This window comes from Salmo salar, chromosome ssa12 (genome assembly GCF_905237065.1).
Source record: "Salmo salar chromosome ssa12, Ssal_v3.1, whole genome shotgun sequence".
NCBI lineage: Eukaryota > Metazoa > Chordata > Actinopteri > Salmoniformes > Salmonidae > Salmo > Salmo salar.
Window position 1 is genome coordinate 24,604,104 of NC_059453.1, and position 19,359 is coordinate 24,623,462.

The 19,359-nt window shown below is 43.5% G+C and overlaps 1 protein-coding gene across 1 annotated transcript in view; it reads right to left on the reverse strand.

Annotated features, from left to right (window-relative positions):
• Positions 1 to 360: 360 nt before the first annotated feature.
• The window catches only part of LOC106564594 (xylosyltransferase 1), a 128,461-nt gene continuing 109,462 nt past the window's right edge, over positions 361 to 19,359 (reverse strand). The window contains exons 10-11 of the mRNA XM_045691150.1: positions 8,415 to 8,748; positions 361 to 4,113 (exon numbers count right to left, since the gene is read on the reverse strand). Of these exons, the coding sequence (XP_045547106.1) occupies positions 3,776 to 4,113; positions 8,415 to 8,748 (672 nt within the window). The 3' untranslated portion in view covers positions 361 to 3,775. The remainder of the gene's footprint in view (positions 4,114 to 8,414; positions 8,749 to 19,359) is intronic.

Consider the following 19,359-nt stretch of genomic DNA (forward strand, 5'->3'; position numbering starts at 1 on the left):
AGAATTGCCATATGCATAGTGTATGTGTTTCTGGTGCTCAACAGCTGATGATGGCAGGTTGATTCTTCAGTTAAGTCATGGAAAACATGTGGAAGCAACTTCAAGTCATTAAACAAATACTTAGAGGGTGAAGCTAAGGTGATCATTAAACAACTGTGGGAATGACTTAACTGTTTGACCATGCTATCACTTTAATTATGGTGTAATTTATGCTTTGTTTCCATAGTAAAATGAAATTATGGCTACTTAAACGTACATAAATAATTAAGAAGGACATGTGTTACAAGGATTTCGTGACAACTGTCATGTCATAAACTTGAAGTGTTTAAGCATAAAAATCCACACAATAATGAGACAAGATTTCGAGAGAGCTCTTTTATTTCAAAAAGCAGTCAGAGAAAAATGTACCAACAAAAAAAAAAAATCCACAAAAATGTAAAAGCGAAAGACAAGAAGGCATGGTATTTACAACAGCGGACATCTTTTTTGGTGTTACAGATTCATCAAATCACATCGACTAACTCTTGGTGCTCTTCTTTCACTTTTTGTGGAAAGTAAAAACGACCATAACAATTGAATGTTCATAGATGGACAGAAGGTTTTAAGAGTCCCCCAGGCAGGAGTATAGATAGATAGCTAAGGCACAGAGTTTCCCCCTGAATCTTTAGGAAACTTTGACGTTTCCCCAGAAACTTCGGGAAACGTTGAGTTCAGAGAAGTTTGTGCAACAGTTGCTCAACAATACATTCCAGCAGAGAGAACAACAATCTGTCATGATATTCTCTGAAAGGCAAAGAATAATATTAAAAGCTTTACCCAATTCTGAGTTAGTCCTTACTTCTTAGATCTGTCCAAAACATTGAAACAGGTTATGTACCTAAAATCCCTCTGTGCCCAACTAGCAACAAGTAACACTAGCTATCTGTTCTTCTTTTACTATAATTCCACTTCATAATCTTTCCACACTGCATCAGTATTTACATAGAATGAGTTTGAAACATGAGTTTCAATACAAAATATTTATGTACATTTTCTTCATTTTTGTAACAAAATAGGACTTTTAAATCGAGTAACATATTTCAATTCACTTCTCGAGAATGATAATTGAACTTTTGAACAATGGGCAAAGTATTCGTCAATTTAAGTATTCGTTTCAATGTGACAATGGCATTGCCAGTAAAAGGAAGTCAGGGTCATATCTGTATCTAGCTGTTATGTTATTAGCTAGCTAGCTAATACAGAGAAATAGTAATGGCGTCTTTTTGTAGGCACTAAATCCGCCATGGTTTGTTGGACAAAGCCTATGGGAAAATGAATGGCATTTTTGTAGGGTTTTTAGATAAACACTGAAAATAAGGTCTGTGGTAAACACAGGCTTTGTAGATCTTACACGTTTTGATCTAGGAGATAATCTTCATCAGCTAACGTCACTATGTGAACATTGATGCATTTATGTAATTTTAAAAAAGGACATAAAGTCTTCATAATTCATAAAGGTCATAATAACTGACTAATATTATCTCATAGAACAAAACGTATAAGATCTCCTAAACCTGTGTTTACCACAGACCTTATTTTCAGTGTTTATCCCAAAACCCTATTCTTTCCCCATAGGAAAGGCTGAAAGAACCAGAGGTAACTCACTTCTGTGATTTAGCACTAGAAGCTGGCGAGCCCTACATAGGCAAAATTGCCCTTCTTTGTAACCATGGCAACAACACACAACAGTTCAAGTTTGACTGACAGGACTGACACTTATTAGGATCGATACATCCAACAAGGTCCAAGGTGAACTTGGGCCATTGATTAACTCACTAATGATCGTTGATGAGCCCTGGTGAAAACATTCACTTAGCACGTTTGACTGCCAAATCATGTTGACAATCACAGATTGGATTCTAAATTGGGACCAAATTAGGTTGTGAGGAGAATTGAGTTGAAGCCAAACAAACGAAACGGCAGATCGTAGTTACCCTTCATTGTGGTTGGAGAAGGGGGCACTGTGCTATAGGCTATGTTTGAACTGTGGTAAACTGAGAGATAGTCTTGATGGCAGCAAAAGTACTCAGCATGTAGTAGAACAGGTGAAAACCAAAGTTGCCTGGGCCCAATCCAACAGTTCCTTGATCAAGATACAAGATATATTCACTATTTGTTTCCATTTTTGCCACAGCATGAACAGCATCATCAATCACTAACATCCTGGTACTGACACGGAACCGAGTAGGAAATGTAACATCACCACGACATGACTTCAACACACATTTTGGAGAGTTTTTGGAGTGTTTCTGTCTTTTTTTTTGTTTACTTCTCTGTTTGGGGAGGTTGTCAGGAGGAAGCTGACCCTTCTGTGACCTTTCTGTGACCTTTCAGTCCTGGGTGCTTCCCCGTGTGATGAAGACTTGGCAAACAGTCAACGAAAGAACCAAGACAGGAAGAGCTATTCAGACCGGACAACACGGACACACAGGCGGGCATTAGGTTCGTTGCGCCCAAAAAGGTATTCAGGTTCATTGGGGCATTGGCCTTTGTAAATAAAGGCAGTTTCTCTTTACAAAAAAATATTTATCGAGCTGCCAAAGCAGCGTTGTAGTCATTTAGTCATTGACTAAAAATATTCTGTATTTATATAAACTTATAAATAAATAGCAACTTGTGGACAACTCCATTCACTCGACAATAACTTTGAGACATATTCTGTTTCATACTTGCAACATAAACTGTCGTTAAAAACAAATTAACAAAAATTCTTAGAAAAGGAAATGAAAAAATAAGCTTCAGAATTTCTGTTTTCTTGCGAAAGCACAGCTGATATACTTTCATTTCAAGTTTCAGGCTGTCCAGTACGGAGTGATATTAGTGCCAATAGAAACTGAATCTAGTTTCAATCATTCATGAATTGAATTCAACTTCTACTGGCACTAATGCCACTCCATAGTCCAGTCACACCCACACACCTTTTTCCTGTTCAGGCACTGAAAGTCAATATGTAGTGCTGTGCCATAGTAACTTTGTCAGTCATACGCAAAGATTGAGGCAAGGAATTTTGCTTTTTTTTTTAAAGATACATCTTCGCGACACCCTCCGAGGTTGCGGTTCAGTCTATCTCCCTACATGTAGGCCAAACCAACCTTGAGAAGCAGGCCTCGTATTCACAAAGCACCTCAGAGTAGAAGTGCTGATCTAGGATCAGGTCCCGCCCTGTCTATATAATCATATTCATTATGATTTAAAAGATAAAACTGATTCTACATCAGCACTCCTGCTCTGAGACGCTTTGTGAATACGGGCCCAGAACTTGGTCCACTACCAGTGTCGACTATCCTGTTCCACCCGAACACTGACTTCTGACTGACTTCACAATCGCTCTTTCATTTAGCAGCAGACTAGGCGGCCTTACTAGGTGCTTGGCAAAGCAACATTTGTCTCTACGTCGGACACAGCATAAATCACAGTAAACTCAGCGATGAGATGAAAATAAATACATTGGGAAACAGAAAACGGCAAAGCCGGCAAAAACCCCAAAGAGGAACACTTCAGGAGTCTGAAACTTGCACGACACCACAAAACCTTCCCCAGACATTCTCTTCCTCTTCAACGTTCCTACAACCTCCAACCAACCTTAAAAAAACACAACTTCCGTTTTTTCTCTTCTTATCTGATCCATTACGTCGACTGAAAAAAAGAAGAAAAAAAAAGAAAAGAGATTTAAAAAATAAATTATTTAAACTTAAGACCTGCAGTGTGGCCTCCCGTCCAGCCGGAGGCGCCACTGCTACCTGATGCGCCCGTCGGCGTGCGGCGGGACCAGCTGGGACTTGGGGTCGGGGCTGAGCGAGCTCCAGGGGGTCTTGGCGCAGGTCTGCATGACGGGGCAGGATGTTCCAGGTCCCCCTGTCATGGAGGTGGAACACACGTCCCCAGCCTCCCACATCGCACCCACCAGGCCGTCTACCCAGTGCTCCAAGGCGGGGCCAGTCAGGGCGGCGTTGCGCTTAGCCTGCTCCACCTGGCCCAGGTGTACAGGGATGTTGAGCACGGGGTTGAGGCCATGGAAGCTCTGCTCCATATAACTGTTCTTGGCTGGTCCGTTGTGGAGCTTCAGCGTGTCCTCTGGGGGGGGTGAGCGGGAGAGCGAGAGAGAGATGAAGAGAGAGATGAAGCAAGAGAAAGAGGGGGACAAAATGGATTGTTAATGTTTTATGGTGAGACTGTCCTGGAGATAGTGTTCATAAATGGATTGTTCATGTTTTATGGTGAGACTGTCCTGGAGATAGTGTTCATAAATGGATTGTTCATGATTTATGGTGAGACTGTCCTGGAGATAGTGTTCATAAATGGATTGTTAATGTTTTATGGTGAGACTGTCCTGGAGATAGTGTTCATAAATGGATTGTTCATGTTTTATGGTGAGACTGTCCTGGAGATAGTGTTCATAAATGGATTGTTCATGTTTTATGGTGAGACTGTCCTGGAGATAGTGTTCATAAATGGATTGTTCATGTTTTATGGTGAGACTGTCCTGGAGATAGTGTTCATAAATGGATTGTTCATGATTTATGGTGAGACTGTCCTGGAGATAGTGTTCATAAATGAGCAGGTAAACAGACAGAGTCATCAATGGGGAATCTAAGTAGGAAAATCAGTAGAACCACTTTGACTTGATTGTGTTGCCCTAAAGGGTGGAATGGAACTGTGAACTAATTTGATGAGACCAAACGTTGTGTTACTGGTTAATTACATGCTATTGATTTCTCTAGGGTAAGCCTAAGCCACAGAGTGGGAGACTGCACCAAGTGTCTCAATGACTGCACTTAGTGTCTCTTTATGAAGCCATTGGAAGCTAGGGGGCAGACAGGACTATCTTCTCATACGCCATACATTTATAAGCCCCTTCATACCCTCAAAAGATAAAATAATTGCCTAAGCCACAAATTGGTAAAACAACGACTGTTCCTCGTGTCTTTTTATAAAGCCATTGGAAGCTAGGGGGCAGAGGCGAGACGAGACCATTACCTCATCCCTAAAACTCCTCCACCCTGAAGGTAAAGCTGTACATTCCTCAGTGCTCCTAACACCGGGGCGCTTGCCGTCCCTCCTCAGCCTGGCTATTGTACGCTAGCCCATCTCTCCTCTCCTCTCTCTCTCTGCCAGTGCCGGGTTCGCACCCTGCCATTAGCCGCTAGCGAGTTCACGGGCTAGCGACAGAGATGCAGTCAGACACCCGGTTGTTCTGCCAAGCTTGCCACTGCCCGGTGCCAACTACCGCCTTTACTGTGGCAGCGGTGTGTGTGTGGTGCCAGTGTGTGTGTGTGTGTGTGTGTGTGAGGGCCCAGGGTGCCAGCGCTAAGCCAGGGCAACAACAAAAAACACACCATAAAGGCTACGTGTAATAGAAAGATCTGGAGATATTCAGGGTTGTAAATCTGTATGGCAAGGCTAGAGGCTGTTAGAGCAGGTGGAGTGGAGGGTGGAGAGGAGGCCAAGGCTGCAGGATTACTGTGCCACCACGACCTTCAGGACTATGGGATCTAAGGACATCTAACCCCATCATACAGGAGCAGGAGCTGTAAGGCTGCTTTCCCAGACACTAAAAAGGATTCTCAATTGAAAGTGCTTCTTTGTCCAGGACCAGACTTAATCTGTGTCTGGGAAACTAGCCCATAAAGGTTTTATCCTAAGTACTGTCTCAATGGATAACTACTGTACTGTAGTTCATATAAGGCTGTTTGATACTGAAGCTCACAGGTTTCCATAGTTTCTATGCTGCAGTGGATCTAGTTTAGGACTACTGTTTGCACTATGGGCCAACTGGGCTATTTTAACCACTCAAGCTGACCCAAAAAGTTTAGTGTAAAACAATCTAAAGTAGAGCTCAGTGTCGCCTCACTTGGGTAATAAAACATTTCAGCAACAGTATAACCTCAGAGAGCATAACAGTAGGTTTCATGATTATCTTCCATAAATAGTGGAGAAAGGCAGTCCATTTACCCTCAGCTCCAATGCTAAAGTCTTTGGGAGTGAATTTAGCATTTGCTAGCATGTGCTGGTACAGAGTTTGGAGTTTGAGGGGAAGTGGAGTTAATCAATTTTCTGTTCACATCAACCGGGATTTACAACTGAGAGAAAAGCAAACAAGCGATCTATCAAACAAACAAAAACACTCATGAACATTTGATGAATATTTTAGATTCCTCTCTCCTCACTCTCACACATGGCCCCAAACCCCACAGCGTGTCAGGGCAAAGCCTGATAACTTGTATTTGTTGACTCTGTTCATAATTAAAAATGGTCTTCAGTGCGATTATAAAACAGGTCGGGCTGTGAATATGCCACCACACTGAGGTTAGCATTTCAACTCTCGGGTGACTTTCACAGCAGCTGATTACTCTAGCTAAAACAATAGGGGTCCTGGTCCCTTATAGTTAACACAGGCAGATTGATTTAATTGTGTAATTGTGTTCCTCGGCGTGATATGGAGGTGTTTAACATACTGTTTAGTATGTATGAGAAACACTGAGGGTGATTACGGTTGACTTGGTGACAAACAACTGGGGCTTCCAACGGCTCAGAGGGTTGATTAGAAAGAGCATCGTAAACACAGCAGGGCCTCATGGGAAATGTGCTTTTGTGTTTGTGTGTGTATCCATGATAGGCCTATAACATGACAAGACATACTGCATCAATTATATCACATACATCACAGACTGACACTCATGTGACTTGTAGACCTGAACTATATACAGTAAGGGAAAAAAGTATTTGATCCCCTGCTGATTTTGTACGTTTGCCCACTGACAAAGAAATGATCAGTCTATAATTTTAATGATAGGTTTATTTGAACAGTGAGAGACAGAATAACAACAAAACAATCCCGAAAAATGCATGTCAGAAATGTTATAAAATGATTTGCATTTTAATGAGGGAAATAAGTATTTGACCCCCTCTCAATCAGAAAGATTTCTGGCTCCCAGGTGTCTTTTATACAGGTAACGAGCTGAGATTAGGAGCACACTCTTAAAGGGAGTGCTCCTAATCTCAGTTTGTTACCTGTATAAAAGACACCTGTCCACAGAAGCAATCAATCAATCAGATTCCAAACTCTCCACTATGGCCAAGACCAAAGAGCTCTCCAAGGATGTCAGGGACAAGACCTACACAAGGCTGGAATGGGCTACAAGCAGCTTGGTGAGAAGATGACAACAGTTGGTGCGATTATTTGCAAATGGAAGAAACACAAAAGAACTGTCAATCTCCCTTGGCCTGGGGCTCCATGCAAGACCTCACCTCGTGGATTTGCAATGATCATGAGAGCGGTGAGGAATCAGCCCAGAACTACACGGGAGGATCTTGTCAATGATCTCAAGGCAGCTGGGACCATAGTCACCAAGAAAACAATTGGTAACACACTACGCCGTGAAGGACTGAAATCCTGCAGCGCCCGCAAGGTCCCCCTGCTCAAGAAAGCACATATACATGCCCGTCTGAAGTTTGCCAATGAACATCTGAATGATTCAGAGGACAACTGGTTGAAAGTGTTGTGGTCAGATGAGACCAAAATGGAGCTCTTTGGCATCAACTCAACTCGCCATGTTTGGAGGAGGAGGAATGCTGCCTATGACCCCAAGAACACCATCCCCACCGTCAAACATGGAGGTGGAAACATTATGCTTTGGGGGTGTTTTTCTGCTAAGGGGACAGGACAACTTCACCGCATCAAAGGGACGATGGACGGGGCCATGTACCGTCAAATCTTGGGTGAGAACCTCCTTCCCTCAGCCAGGGCATTGAAAATGGGTCGTGGATGGGTATTCCAGCATGACAATGACCCAAAACACACGGCCAAGGCAACAAAGGAGTGGCTCAAGAAGAAGCACATTAAGGTCCTGGAGTGGCCTAGCCAGTCTCCAGACCTTAATCCCATAGAAAATCTGTGGAGGGAGCTGAAGGTTCGAGTTGCCAAACGTCAGCCTCGAAACCTTAATGACTTGGAGAAGATCTGCAAAGAGGAGTGGGACAAAATCCCTCCTGAGATGTGTGCAAACCTGGTGGCCAACTACAAGAAACGTCTGACCTCTGTGATTGCCAACAAGGGTTTTGCCACCAAGTACTAAGTCATGTTTTGCAGAGGGGTCGAATACCTATTTCCCTCATTAAAATGCAAATCATTTTATAACATTTTTGACATGCGTTTTTTCTGGATTTTTTGTTGTTATTCTCTCTCACTGTTCAAATAAACCTACCATTAAAATTGTAGACTGATCATTTCTTTGTCAGTGGGCAAACGTACAAAATCAGCAGGGGATCAAATACTTTTTCCCCTCACTGTATAGGCCTATCTCTTACCTTGCCGTACAGGCTAGTGCTTGTTATAAGCCAGTGGTGTGTGTGTGTGTTTGTGGCTGTACTCTTACCTTGTCTTATAGGCTGATGCTTCATATAAGCCAGCGGACTAATCAGAAACCTCGTCTCGGCCACGGGGCTCCAGTGATGCAACACCCGTATGGTCCACACCCCAGGCCTGAGAGGCTGATTCAGGGGAGGTCTGTAGTGGGTGTACTCTGCGCTGGCGTCGATCAGGATATCGTAGGTGGCAGCGATGACGTTGGTGGGGTCAATCCACACCACGGTGACGGTCACGTTTGGGCCCTTGGACCACCGCTGCATCCCGACTGTCTCGTCCATGGGACCCATCAGACCACCGAAGTTACGGAACATGCGCTCTTTGGCATCCCACTCTGTGCCGATCTGAGAGAGGGATGGAGGAAGGGACGGAGGGGGGAAGGAGAGAAAAGGGAGTGTGTAATTAATTCACTAGATCTGAAATGTCCAACCGTATAATGTATTTCATGCATACTTTGCATACAACATTAACTGAGGCAAATGAAGAACAGAAAAATAGGCTGAATGTGAATTCGTCTCTACACTGTAATGTCATGGGAAATTGTAGTTGTGATATAATATGTATCCCACACCATTTATACAACCATCATGGATTATGTCTACTGTATAGACTAGTGATTTCCGGTGTGTACAGATGTGGGATCTTAATTTGATCACCCAGGTTTAAAAAAGCTTTCCACTGACATTTTCAGACTTGATTTTCCCTTAGGAATAATGCTGTAGCAAACTGGTTCAAATTAAGATCCTACATCTGTATACTAGTCTCACTTCATCTGTAATGTCAGCATTGGTGTGCAGCTTCAAACATTAGTACAGCCATTATCTATCATGTCTACAGTAGTGCATTATGTGATTTCCAGTATGTCTCATAAGGCTTTATGTAGACTTTCTATGTGTATAGGCTTATATAGGATTTCCAGTAAGTCTACGTAAGATAGTCTCAGCTGATGTGTAATGTGAGTGTTGGTTTGCAGCTTCCTGTGTGATCGATAGACAGGCCGACTGAGGCAGCAGTGTATATGTTGAGTGAAGAGTGAACACCTTGACTAACCCTCTGGGGGGCTGGGGATCAATCTATAACAACACAGACAGAGACATGGAGAGAGAGACATAGAGAGAGAGACATAGAGAGAGAGAGAGAGAGAGAGAGAGAGAGAGAGCAGGAGAAATAGAGACTTAGACAGACAGACAGACAGACAGACAGACAGACAGACAGACAGACAGACAGACAGACAGACAGACAGACAGACAGACAGACAGACAGACAGACAGACAGACAGACAGACAGACAGACAGACAGACAGACAGACAGAGAAAGAGAGATGGGAAGATGAAAAGCCCTAACTCTATTTAATGCGGGTAAGACTATTGCTGGAGGGAAGAGAGAGAGGTGAGAGATGAATAACTTAGATACTGAGAGAAAGAGAGGGAGAGAGAAATAGAGAGAGATGGAGAATACAGGCAGAGAGAGAGCATGATGATATAAACTGACTATACAAAACAGACTGACCAGGCTAATCCAGGTCAAAGCTATGATCCCTTATTGATGTCATTTGTTAAATCCACTTCAATTAGTGTAGATGAAGGGGAGGAGACGGGTTAAATAATCATTTTTAAGCCTTGAGACAATTGAGACAGGGATTGTGTTTGCGTGCCATGCAGAGGGTGAATGGGCAAGACAAAAGCTTGAAGTGCCTTTGAACGGGGTATGCAATTAGGTGCCAGGGACACCGGTTTGTGTCAAGAACTGCAACGCTGATGGGTTTTTCACGCTCCACAGTTTCCCATGTGTATCAAGAATGGTTCACCACCCAAAGGACATCCAGCCAACTTGACACAAATGTGGGAAGCATTGGAGTCAACATGAGCCAGCATCCTAATGGAACGCTTTCGACACCTTGTAGAGTCCATGCCCTGACAAATTCAGGCTGTTTCTAATCTTAGGTGTTCTTAATGTTTGGTATACTGTACTCAGAGAGAGGACTATATATAGCGAGATGGACGGACAGAGAGTGAAGGAGGACAGAGAGAAAGAGGATAAAAAGAGAGTAAGAGATTAATCTAAGGCGCTTGTAGAAACGTGAGGAGGGAAGATGATGAGGGATGATGAGGAATGATGATGAGGAGGGATGATGAGGAGGGAAGATGATGAGGGATGATGAGGAATGATGATGAGGAGGGATGATGAGGGATGATGATGAGGAAGAAAGATGACGATGAGGAGAGATGATGATGAGGAGGGATGATGAGGATGAGGGATGATGAGGAGGGAGGATGAGGGATGATGAGGAGGGATGATGAGGAGGGATGGTGAAGGCTTGAGGATACGATCATCTTTACACCCAGTGATTAACACCAGACCACAGATCAATGGGCTGACTGGAACACTCCACTCAATATTAGGCCGACTGAGAAATGAGTCTATACATTATAAATAGACTCAACCTCCACAGAGAAATTAGTGGTGTGGTGTGGTGTGGTGTGGTGTGTGTGTGTGTGTGTGTGTGTGTGTGTGTGTGTGTGTGTGTGTGTGTGTGTGTGTGTGTGTGTGTGTGTGTGTGTGTGTGTGTGTGTGTGTGTGTGTGTGTGTGTGTGCGTGCGTGCGTGCGTGCATTTTGTACTTTGTAAAGTGAGTTTTGTAAAGTGATGGACTTTGGTAATTACATTTTGTTATTTAACTGACCTCTATTCTCTCTATCAAAACTAGATTTTCCTTGTGTGTCTGTGTGTATGCGTGTGTGTATGTGTGTGTATGTGTTTTCACACTGCCTGAGCCATAAGTGGATCTTGCCAGCCTGTGATACACTTCCGTAATTCAATTTTGTAATTCAACTGACCTCTATTTTCTCAACCAAAATGATATTTTCCTTGTGTTTGTGTGTATATGTGTGTGTGTGTGGTTGTGTGTTTGGTTGTGTGTATGTGTGTGTGTGTATGTGTGTTTTCACACTGCCTGAGCCATAAGTGGATCTTGCCAGCCTGTGATGCACTTCCGTAATTCAATTTTGTAATTCAACTGACCTGTATTTTCTCAACCAAAATGATATTTTCCTTGTGGTTGTGTGTGTGTTTGTGGTTGTGTTTGTGGTTGTGTGTATTTGTGTGTGTGTGTGTGTGTGTGTGTGTGTGTGGTTGTGTGCATGTGTGTGTGTTTCACAATGTCTGCAACAACAACTAAAGGATATTGCCCTGCCTCCCTTCAATTCAATTCACCTCAATTTAGTGTGCAAAATTGGTACCCTTCAACTCAATAATGTTTCCGACCCCTATTTTCTCTACCAAACTACTACTTTCCATGTTAGTATCCTCAACATCCTTAACTAGAATGTCTATCAGCAGTGCTGTTCATTCTCTGCAGGTCTGGAAGAGTATCCCTCATGCTAATTCATTATAATCTATTCTACTCTTATTGATTCTATTCTATTTTTTTCTATTCTATTTCAGTCTATTTGAAGTGTTTTCCTCACTGGCATATCACACCATATACATCACATTGATTGTCAGTGGTCTGATTGTAGGCCACAGACTGAAATCAAAAGCGTATTGACTGAGGAAATGTCACTTTAACCCTCTGGCTGCAGACTACTGCCTCCCGACTCTAAATAGTTTTGTGAGAAATCTGGGTAAGGTACTATGGGCATAGATAACATTGGACTTCAGTAATGGTTTTGGCTCAATTCTATTTCAACTCCATCAATTCAGGAAGTGAATGGAAATGCAATATTCTCATTGAAAATGAATCATACTTTTCATATCTTGAATTGGAATTTGAGTGAATCTCCTGAAGCGACTGTATTCTGGTTCAAACTGTCACTGGAGAGAGGAGACAAACAGTAACACACAGCTACAAATCCACAGTTCATTGAGTGTACGACCATATTGACCACCTGAGAACCGGGAGACGGTCAAACAGGGATTAACCTCAGACCCACTTCAGGTTCATCCGATGACCTCCGACCTTTTCTCTACACTTCACTTCAAACCCTGGTCCAACACCTCAGCTTGTTTTAGTTTATGATCTTAACTCACACTTTACTTAGTGACGGCACAGTAGTACTGCTGCTACCAGCCACCCCTGTCCTTCACTGCTGATCTGGCAACCCTGGAGTCAAACACAGTCAGCTTGTGGCTTGTGTGACCTAAATTCACACTTAGAGCACAAGTAGTAGGCTACTAGGCTACCATCCAGCCTCTCTTCTTTACCTTTGATCTGGCAACCCTAACTCAAGACCCGGCAAGACCCTTCCTCACTTTAAACCTGTGGCAACTGTTGCTCAAGATCTGGAAACCATCACTGGTTCCTGAGTCAAACCCCTCATCCTGTAGCATGCATCCCGTTTTCATTCCCTCGCTCTACCTATTACCCCTCCCTTCCTCCCTCTCCATAGATCTTAATTGACAAACATAGCTGGCATCCTTACCCTCGTCCTCTATCTCAAGCTGTCCCAGGGGAGTGCTCCGGGGCCTGGGCCTAGCTTCATTCAACACCTGCTTTTCATTACCTCCATACACAAAGACTGACACTAATAAGGCCCAGAACCCAACAGAACCCTGGGGGGCCTTTGTCTGTTTCGCACACACACACACACACACACACACACACACACACACACACACACACACACACACACACACACACACACACACACACACACACACACACACACACAGTAAAAAAAATGTTTTTTAAATCAAGACCAGATGTCGGTTGGTTGGACGTGGCTGCCCGCACCACTGCCTGATGGAAATTGACCTGTCATGTTTTATGGGGAGGTGTTTGACTCTGGCGCCAGTGAGGTTGTTGGGGTGTGGTGGAGGGGGAGAGGGATGGGGTGGGGGGTTTTTTAAGGTTGAGTTGCCAGGTCAGCAATGGTAGTACCACTGTAAGATGTGTGAGTAGAGGGCTTAAGCTACAAGATGAAGTGTTGTGCTGCTGAGGTAATGCTGGGGAGGGGGTGAGGTTGCCAGGTCAGCAGTGGAGGACAGAGGGAGGGTGACGTACTACTGAACTGTAGGTAAAGTGTTAGTAGAGGACATAAACCACAGCATTACGTGTTTGACACGGGTGCCCTCGGGGGGGAGGCAGGGTTGCCAGGTCTTAGGTTTCCAGATCAGTAGTGGACGACCGTGGGAGGGTGACGTAGCCTACTACTGTAAGTATACTGTGAGTAAAGGCAGCTACTACTGATACCTCTGTCCTGCCTGTCCTGCTTATGCAGAGTTAGAGGGAGGTAGAGGAAGAGATTGGAATGAAAGGAGATAGAGACCGTCTTGTAAAGTGATGCATGGGGTATGGTTAGAGGGACGTGGAGAGAGAGATTATAGGTAAGAGGGACAGAATGTGCTGCCTCCACAGTTTATGGTACAAGTTGAAAGGAGGCAGAGGGAGAAATTCTAGGTGGTAGGAGGGAGAGACCTTGTAAAGTCATACATGATATACAGACCTACCGGACTACATAGGAAACTACTACCACCGCTACAACTGTAGTCTGTTAGTAGGGTGGCAGTCTGTCATCTATCCCTCACTTATTTAGGAGAGTTGTTGGAAGCAAGTCTATTAAGACCACTGTGGAGAGGTAGAGAGCAATGTTAGAGAGCAATGCCAGTAAAAATTGGGTAGAGAGAGAGAGAGTTTACAGATGGAAGGAAAAGGATGTGTTTTAAAGTTGTGCTGCAGATATGGTTTATCTGCCTGACAGACATTCGCAACAGTCAACTATAACTGCTTAGCTCTGTCATGTCCGTCTATCTGTCCTCTGGCTGCCTGACTGACTGACTGACAGACTGACAGTCATTGTAGCTAAGCAACCGACAGAAACTCCTTTGCGATGCTGAGGACTCAGATAAAGTCGTGCCAGTGTCGGTCTGCTGTCACTCACAACTCCTTAGACTAGAACGCCTCAGAGGCTTCCCTGTGCCCATGACTGCCTCACAGTCGAGGGTCGCTTCGGAACTGTTACAAAGGTCAATAGGTCAAAGGTCAAGAGTAAAAGGTCAGATTCACCCCGACTTATCACCTCAGAGTGCTCAGAGGGAACTCATACGAGGACATCAACTGACATTTCAGAGGGTTCTGCTTGACAGTGTGAAAACCAGAAAAAAAGATCACTCTCATCCACTCACTCAACTCCCCCGTGGCTCAGTTGGTAGAGCATGGTGTGTGCAATGCCAGGGTTGTGGGTTTGATTCCCACAGGGGGCCAGTACAAAAAAAAATATGCATGAAATGAAATGTATGCATTCACTACTGTAAGTTGCTCTGGATAAGAGCGTCTGCTAAATGACTCAAATGTAATAAACAGAAAAGTGCTCACTAAGACATAGCGGATGTTAGAGAACGTCCTTAGAAATAGGGTCATTATTTATATTAACATAACTACGCTATCAGGAAGCCGTTCTGGTATGAAGGTGAGTAGTCTACTTTTCATTAGTAAACAACAAATAAGCAGCCGGTGACGCGCTAATCCACATTAAATTTGATGAATTCAATCAATTTACATTTTACAAGGCTATTACCGATCCTGTGTTTAATGCCTGTCGCCAATGTGTGTGTGTGTCTGTGTACTCTCTGCAAGGTTGCCATAGCGATAAATATAGCTAAGGTCACCATGAACTATATATCTGATCTAGCCAATCATATTTTATACAACATGCTTCTCTGTGCCAGGCATTTCAGGGCTTTTATATACTACTAACACAGAGGTCATTGTTTGACTAAGTGGCTGGATAACTGCTGGGCACTCTAGTCTAAATGACAGGGGCTGCTGAATGACTGTGAATGTTATGTGAACATTACGTAAAAGTTGTAGCCTACAACCTCGATACAATGTACCTCAGTTATGGTCAGACTGACTGACCATGATGTTGTCCATTGACTGGATAATGAATGGTTGAATACAATCAATACAGAAGCAGGTGATAGAAATGGATCTGCTGAACGACTACAATGTGAATGTTACCTCAACGTTACGCAACCCACAAAATGACATGTTACCTCAGCAAATGTTCTCAATTGACTATGTGAACTTTCCTCCACTTCTAAATGGGATGAGTGCGATATTTCTCAGAGATAAGATAAACGACAATAGGCTGGGTATCAGTCAAGCAAGACATGAGAAGTTTGATGATATGTGTCCTAGGCTACCACGCAAAGGCACTATGGATTTTTCCTGGTTGACACTGACAGTGATATCACAACTTAAGTCTTCTACCTGCCTTCTCGATGCTATCCCCACCATCTTCTTAAAAACAGTCTTTAATTGCATATCTGAAGAGGTGTAAGCTATTGTCAATCACTCCCTGTTCACAGGCACTTTCCCCATTGCACTAAAAAAAGCTATTATGAAACCCCTTCTGAAGAAAGGTCATCTAGATTCTTCAGCTCTTAGCAATTTTCTGCCAATCTCCAACCTTCCATTCTTAAGCAAAATTCTGGAGAAATTGGTATTTGAAACAGCTAAACTGATTTTTTAAGTGCCAACTGTATTTTTGAAAAACTACACTGCACAGAGACAGCCTTAGTTTTAAAGTGGTAAATGATCTTAAGAGCCAACACAGATGTCAAACAGCTCACTGTCCTTGTCCTCTTAGATTTAAGTGCTGCATTCAAATCAAATCAAATTTTATTTGTCACATACACATGGTTAGCAGGTGTTAATGCAAGTGTAGCAAAATGCTTGTACTTCTAGTTCCGACCATGCAGTAATATCTAACAAGTAATTTACCAATTCCACAACAACTACCTTGTACACACAAGTGTAAAGGAATGAATACGAATATGTACACAAAAATATATAAATGAGTGATGGCCGAACGGCGTAGGCAAGATGTAATAGATGGTATGGAGCACAGTATATACATATGAGATGAGTATTGTAGGGTATGAAAACATATAAAGCGGCATTGTTTTAAGGTGGCTAGTGATACATTACATCAGGATGGCAAGATGCAGTAGATGGTATAGAGTACAGTATATACATATGAAATGAGTAATGTAGGTTATGAAAACATTATATAAAGTGGCATTGTTTAAAGTGGCTAGTGATACATCTAATTACATCAAGATGGCAAGATGCAGTAGATGGTATGGCGTACAGTATATACATATGAGATGAATAATGTAGGTTATGTAAACATGATCTAATATAAATAATATAAAGTGGCAAGTGATAAATTGATTACATCAATTTTCCCATTATTAAAGTGGCTTGAGTTGAGTCAGTATGTTGGCAGCAGCCACTCAATGTTAGTGATGGCTGTTTAACAGTCTGATGGCCTTGGGATAGAAGCTGTTTTTCAGTCTCTCGGTTCCAGCTTTGATGCACCTGTACTGACCTCGCCTTCTGGATGTTAGCGGGGTGAACAGGCAGTGGCTCGGGTGGTTGCTGTCCTTGATGATCTTTTTGGCCTTCCTGTGACATCGGGTGGTGTAGGTGTCCTGGAGGGCAGGTAGTTTGCACCCGGTGATGAGTTGTGCAGACCTCACTACCCTCTGGAGAGCCTTCCGGTTATGGGCGGAGCAGCTGCCGTACCAGGCGGTGATACAGCCCGACAGGATGCTCTCGATTGTGCATCTGTAAAGGTTTGTGAGTGTTTTTGGTGACAAGCCGAATTTCTTCAGCCTCCTGAGGTTGAAGAGGCGCTGCTGCGCCTTCTTCACCACGCTGTCTGTATGGGTGGACCATTTCAGTTTGTCCGTGATGTTTATGCCGAGAAACTTAAAACTCTCCACCCTCTCCACTACTGTCCCGTCGATGTGGATAGGGGGCTGCTCCCTCTGCTGTTTCCTGAAGTCCAAGATCATCTCTTTTGTTTTGTTGACATTGAGTGAGAGGTTATTTCCTGACACCACACTCCGAGGGCCCTCACCTCCTCCCTGTAGGCCGTCTCGTCGTTGTTGGTAATCAGGCCTACCACTATAGGGTCGTCTGCAAACTTGATGATTGAGTTGGATGCGTGCATGGCCACGCAGTCGTGGGTGAACAGGGAGTACAGGAGAGGGCTGAGAACGCACCCTTGTGGGGACCCAGTGTTGAGGATCAGCGGGGTGGAGATGTTGTTACCTACCCTCACCACCTGGGGGCGGCCCGTCAGGAAGTCCAGGACCCAGTTGCACAACACTGTTGTCCATTATGTCCTTCTGGACAGACTGGAGAGGTAGGTTGGGCCTCTCCAGTCCAGTTCTAAATTGGTTTAGGACCTATTTAACCTATTTAACTCAGAGAAAATACATATCACATGTGAGATTTCACATGGTTTGATTTTGGGTCCAGTACTGTTCAGTTTATATATGTTACCCCTTGGCAGAAAGCACAGCATTGATTTCACTGCTACGCAGACGATACACAACTTTACATTTCTGCGTCACCAGAGAATTTTAGCTCCACGGATAAATTAGACTGTATTAGTGATTTAAACTCTTAGATGGCTCACAACTTCCTCCAGCTAAATCAAGACATGACCGAGGTACTTATTGTTGGAGCCAAAGCAGAGTGAAAGAATCTGGCCGCACATTTTCATTTACGGGCAATAAAGATGAAACACTAGGTAAAAAACCTAGGTGTTATTTTAGATTCTGAAATCAATTTGGAATCACACAATAGGAATGTGACCAAAATAGCTTTTCACCACCCGAGGAACATTGCCAACGTGCGTCCGTTTCTATCTCAGGCTGATAGAGACGCTCATCCATGCTTTTTATTACAAGCAGGCTTGTTTACTGTGTAGCTCTCCTGTCTGTGTCACGCCCTGATCTGTTTCATCTGTCCTTGTGATTGTCTCCACCCCCTCCAGGTGTCGCTTATTTTCCCCAGTGTATTTATCCCTGTGTTTCCTGTCTCTCTGTGCCAGTTCGTCTTGTATGTTTCCAAGTCAACCAGCGGTTTTCCCGTTCTCCTGCTTTTTGCATTCTCCTTTTTCTAGTCCTCCCGGTTTTGACCCTTGCCTGTTTCTGGACTTTGTACCTGCCTGCCTGACCATTCTGCCTGCCTTGACCACGAGCCTGCCTGCCACTCTGTACCTCCTGGACTCTGATCTGGTTTTGACCTTTTGCCTGTCCACGACCATTCTCTTGACTACCCCTTTGGATTAATAAACATTGTAAGACTCCAACCATCTGCCTCCTGTGTCTGCATTTGGGTGTTGCCTTGTTCCTTGATAGTCTGGTCTATGCAAGAAAGCCATTGGTCAACTGCAAAACATCCAGAATGCTGCAGCACGGGTACTGACCAAGACCAGACGGAGAGCATTCTTTACACAGGTTTTAAGGTCTCTGCAATTGCTGCCTGTGAGTTTTAGAATTCATTTTAAAATCATTCTATTGGTTTTTAAATCAATCCACGATTGTGCACCCCAATACATGCCAGAAATGATTTTAAGTTATGTACCCAGTAGGTCCCTCAGGTCCTCTGGCACTGTCCTTTTAACTATCCCAAAGTCTAGGACCAAGAGGAATGGAGAGACAGCCTTTAGTTATTATGCCCCCAGCCTCTGGAATAGCCTGCCAGAGAACCTGAGAGGGGCCGAAACTGTGGACACATTTAAAAGAGCTCTTAAAACACACCTCTTTTATCCTCCTATGTTTGCTGTGTAGTAAATATTTCTGTTTTTATTTTCATTGTTTTTATTCATTTTTTTTCTGTGAACCACATTGTGTTGCATTCCATGTCTGAAATGTGCTGTAGAAATAAAGCTTGATTTGGGGGCAGCGTCTACTGAAAGAGTGTAAATATTATGTGACTGTTAGAAGAAAATTGCATAAATGTTACAACTCCAACCCAAAAAACAGTGTGTCAGTTACCTCAGCGAACTGTAGCCTGGTGAAGCTACTGTATATAAGGTGAGTCTACTTCTAAAAGATGACTGTCACGCCCTGATCTGTTTCACCTGTCTTTGTGCTTGTCTCCACCCATCTTTATCCATCTATGTATGGACGCATTCAGGGTGTTAATACAGGTAT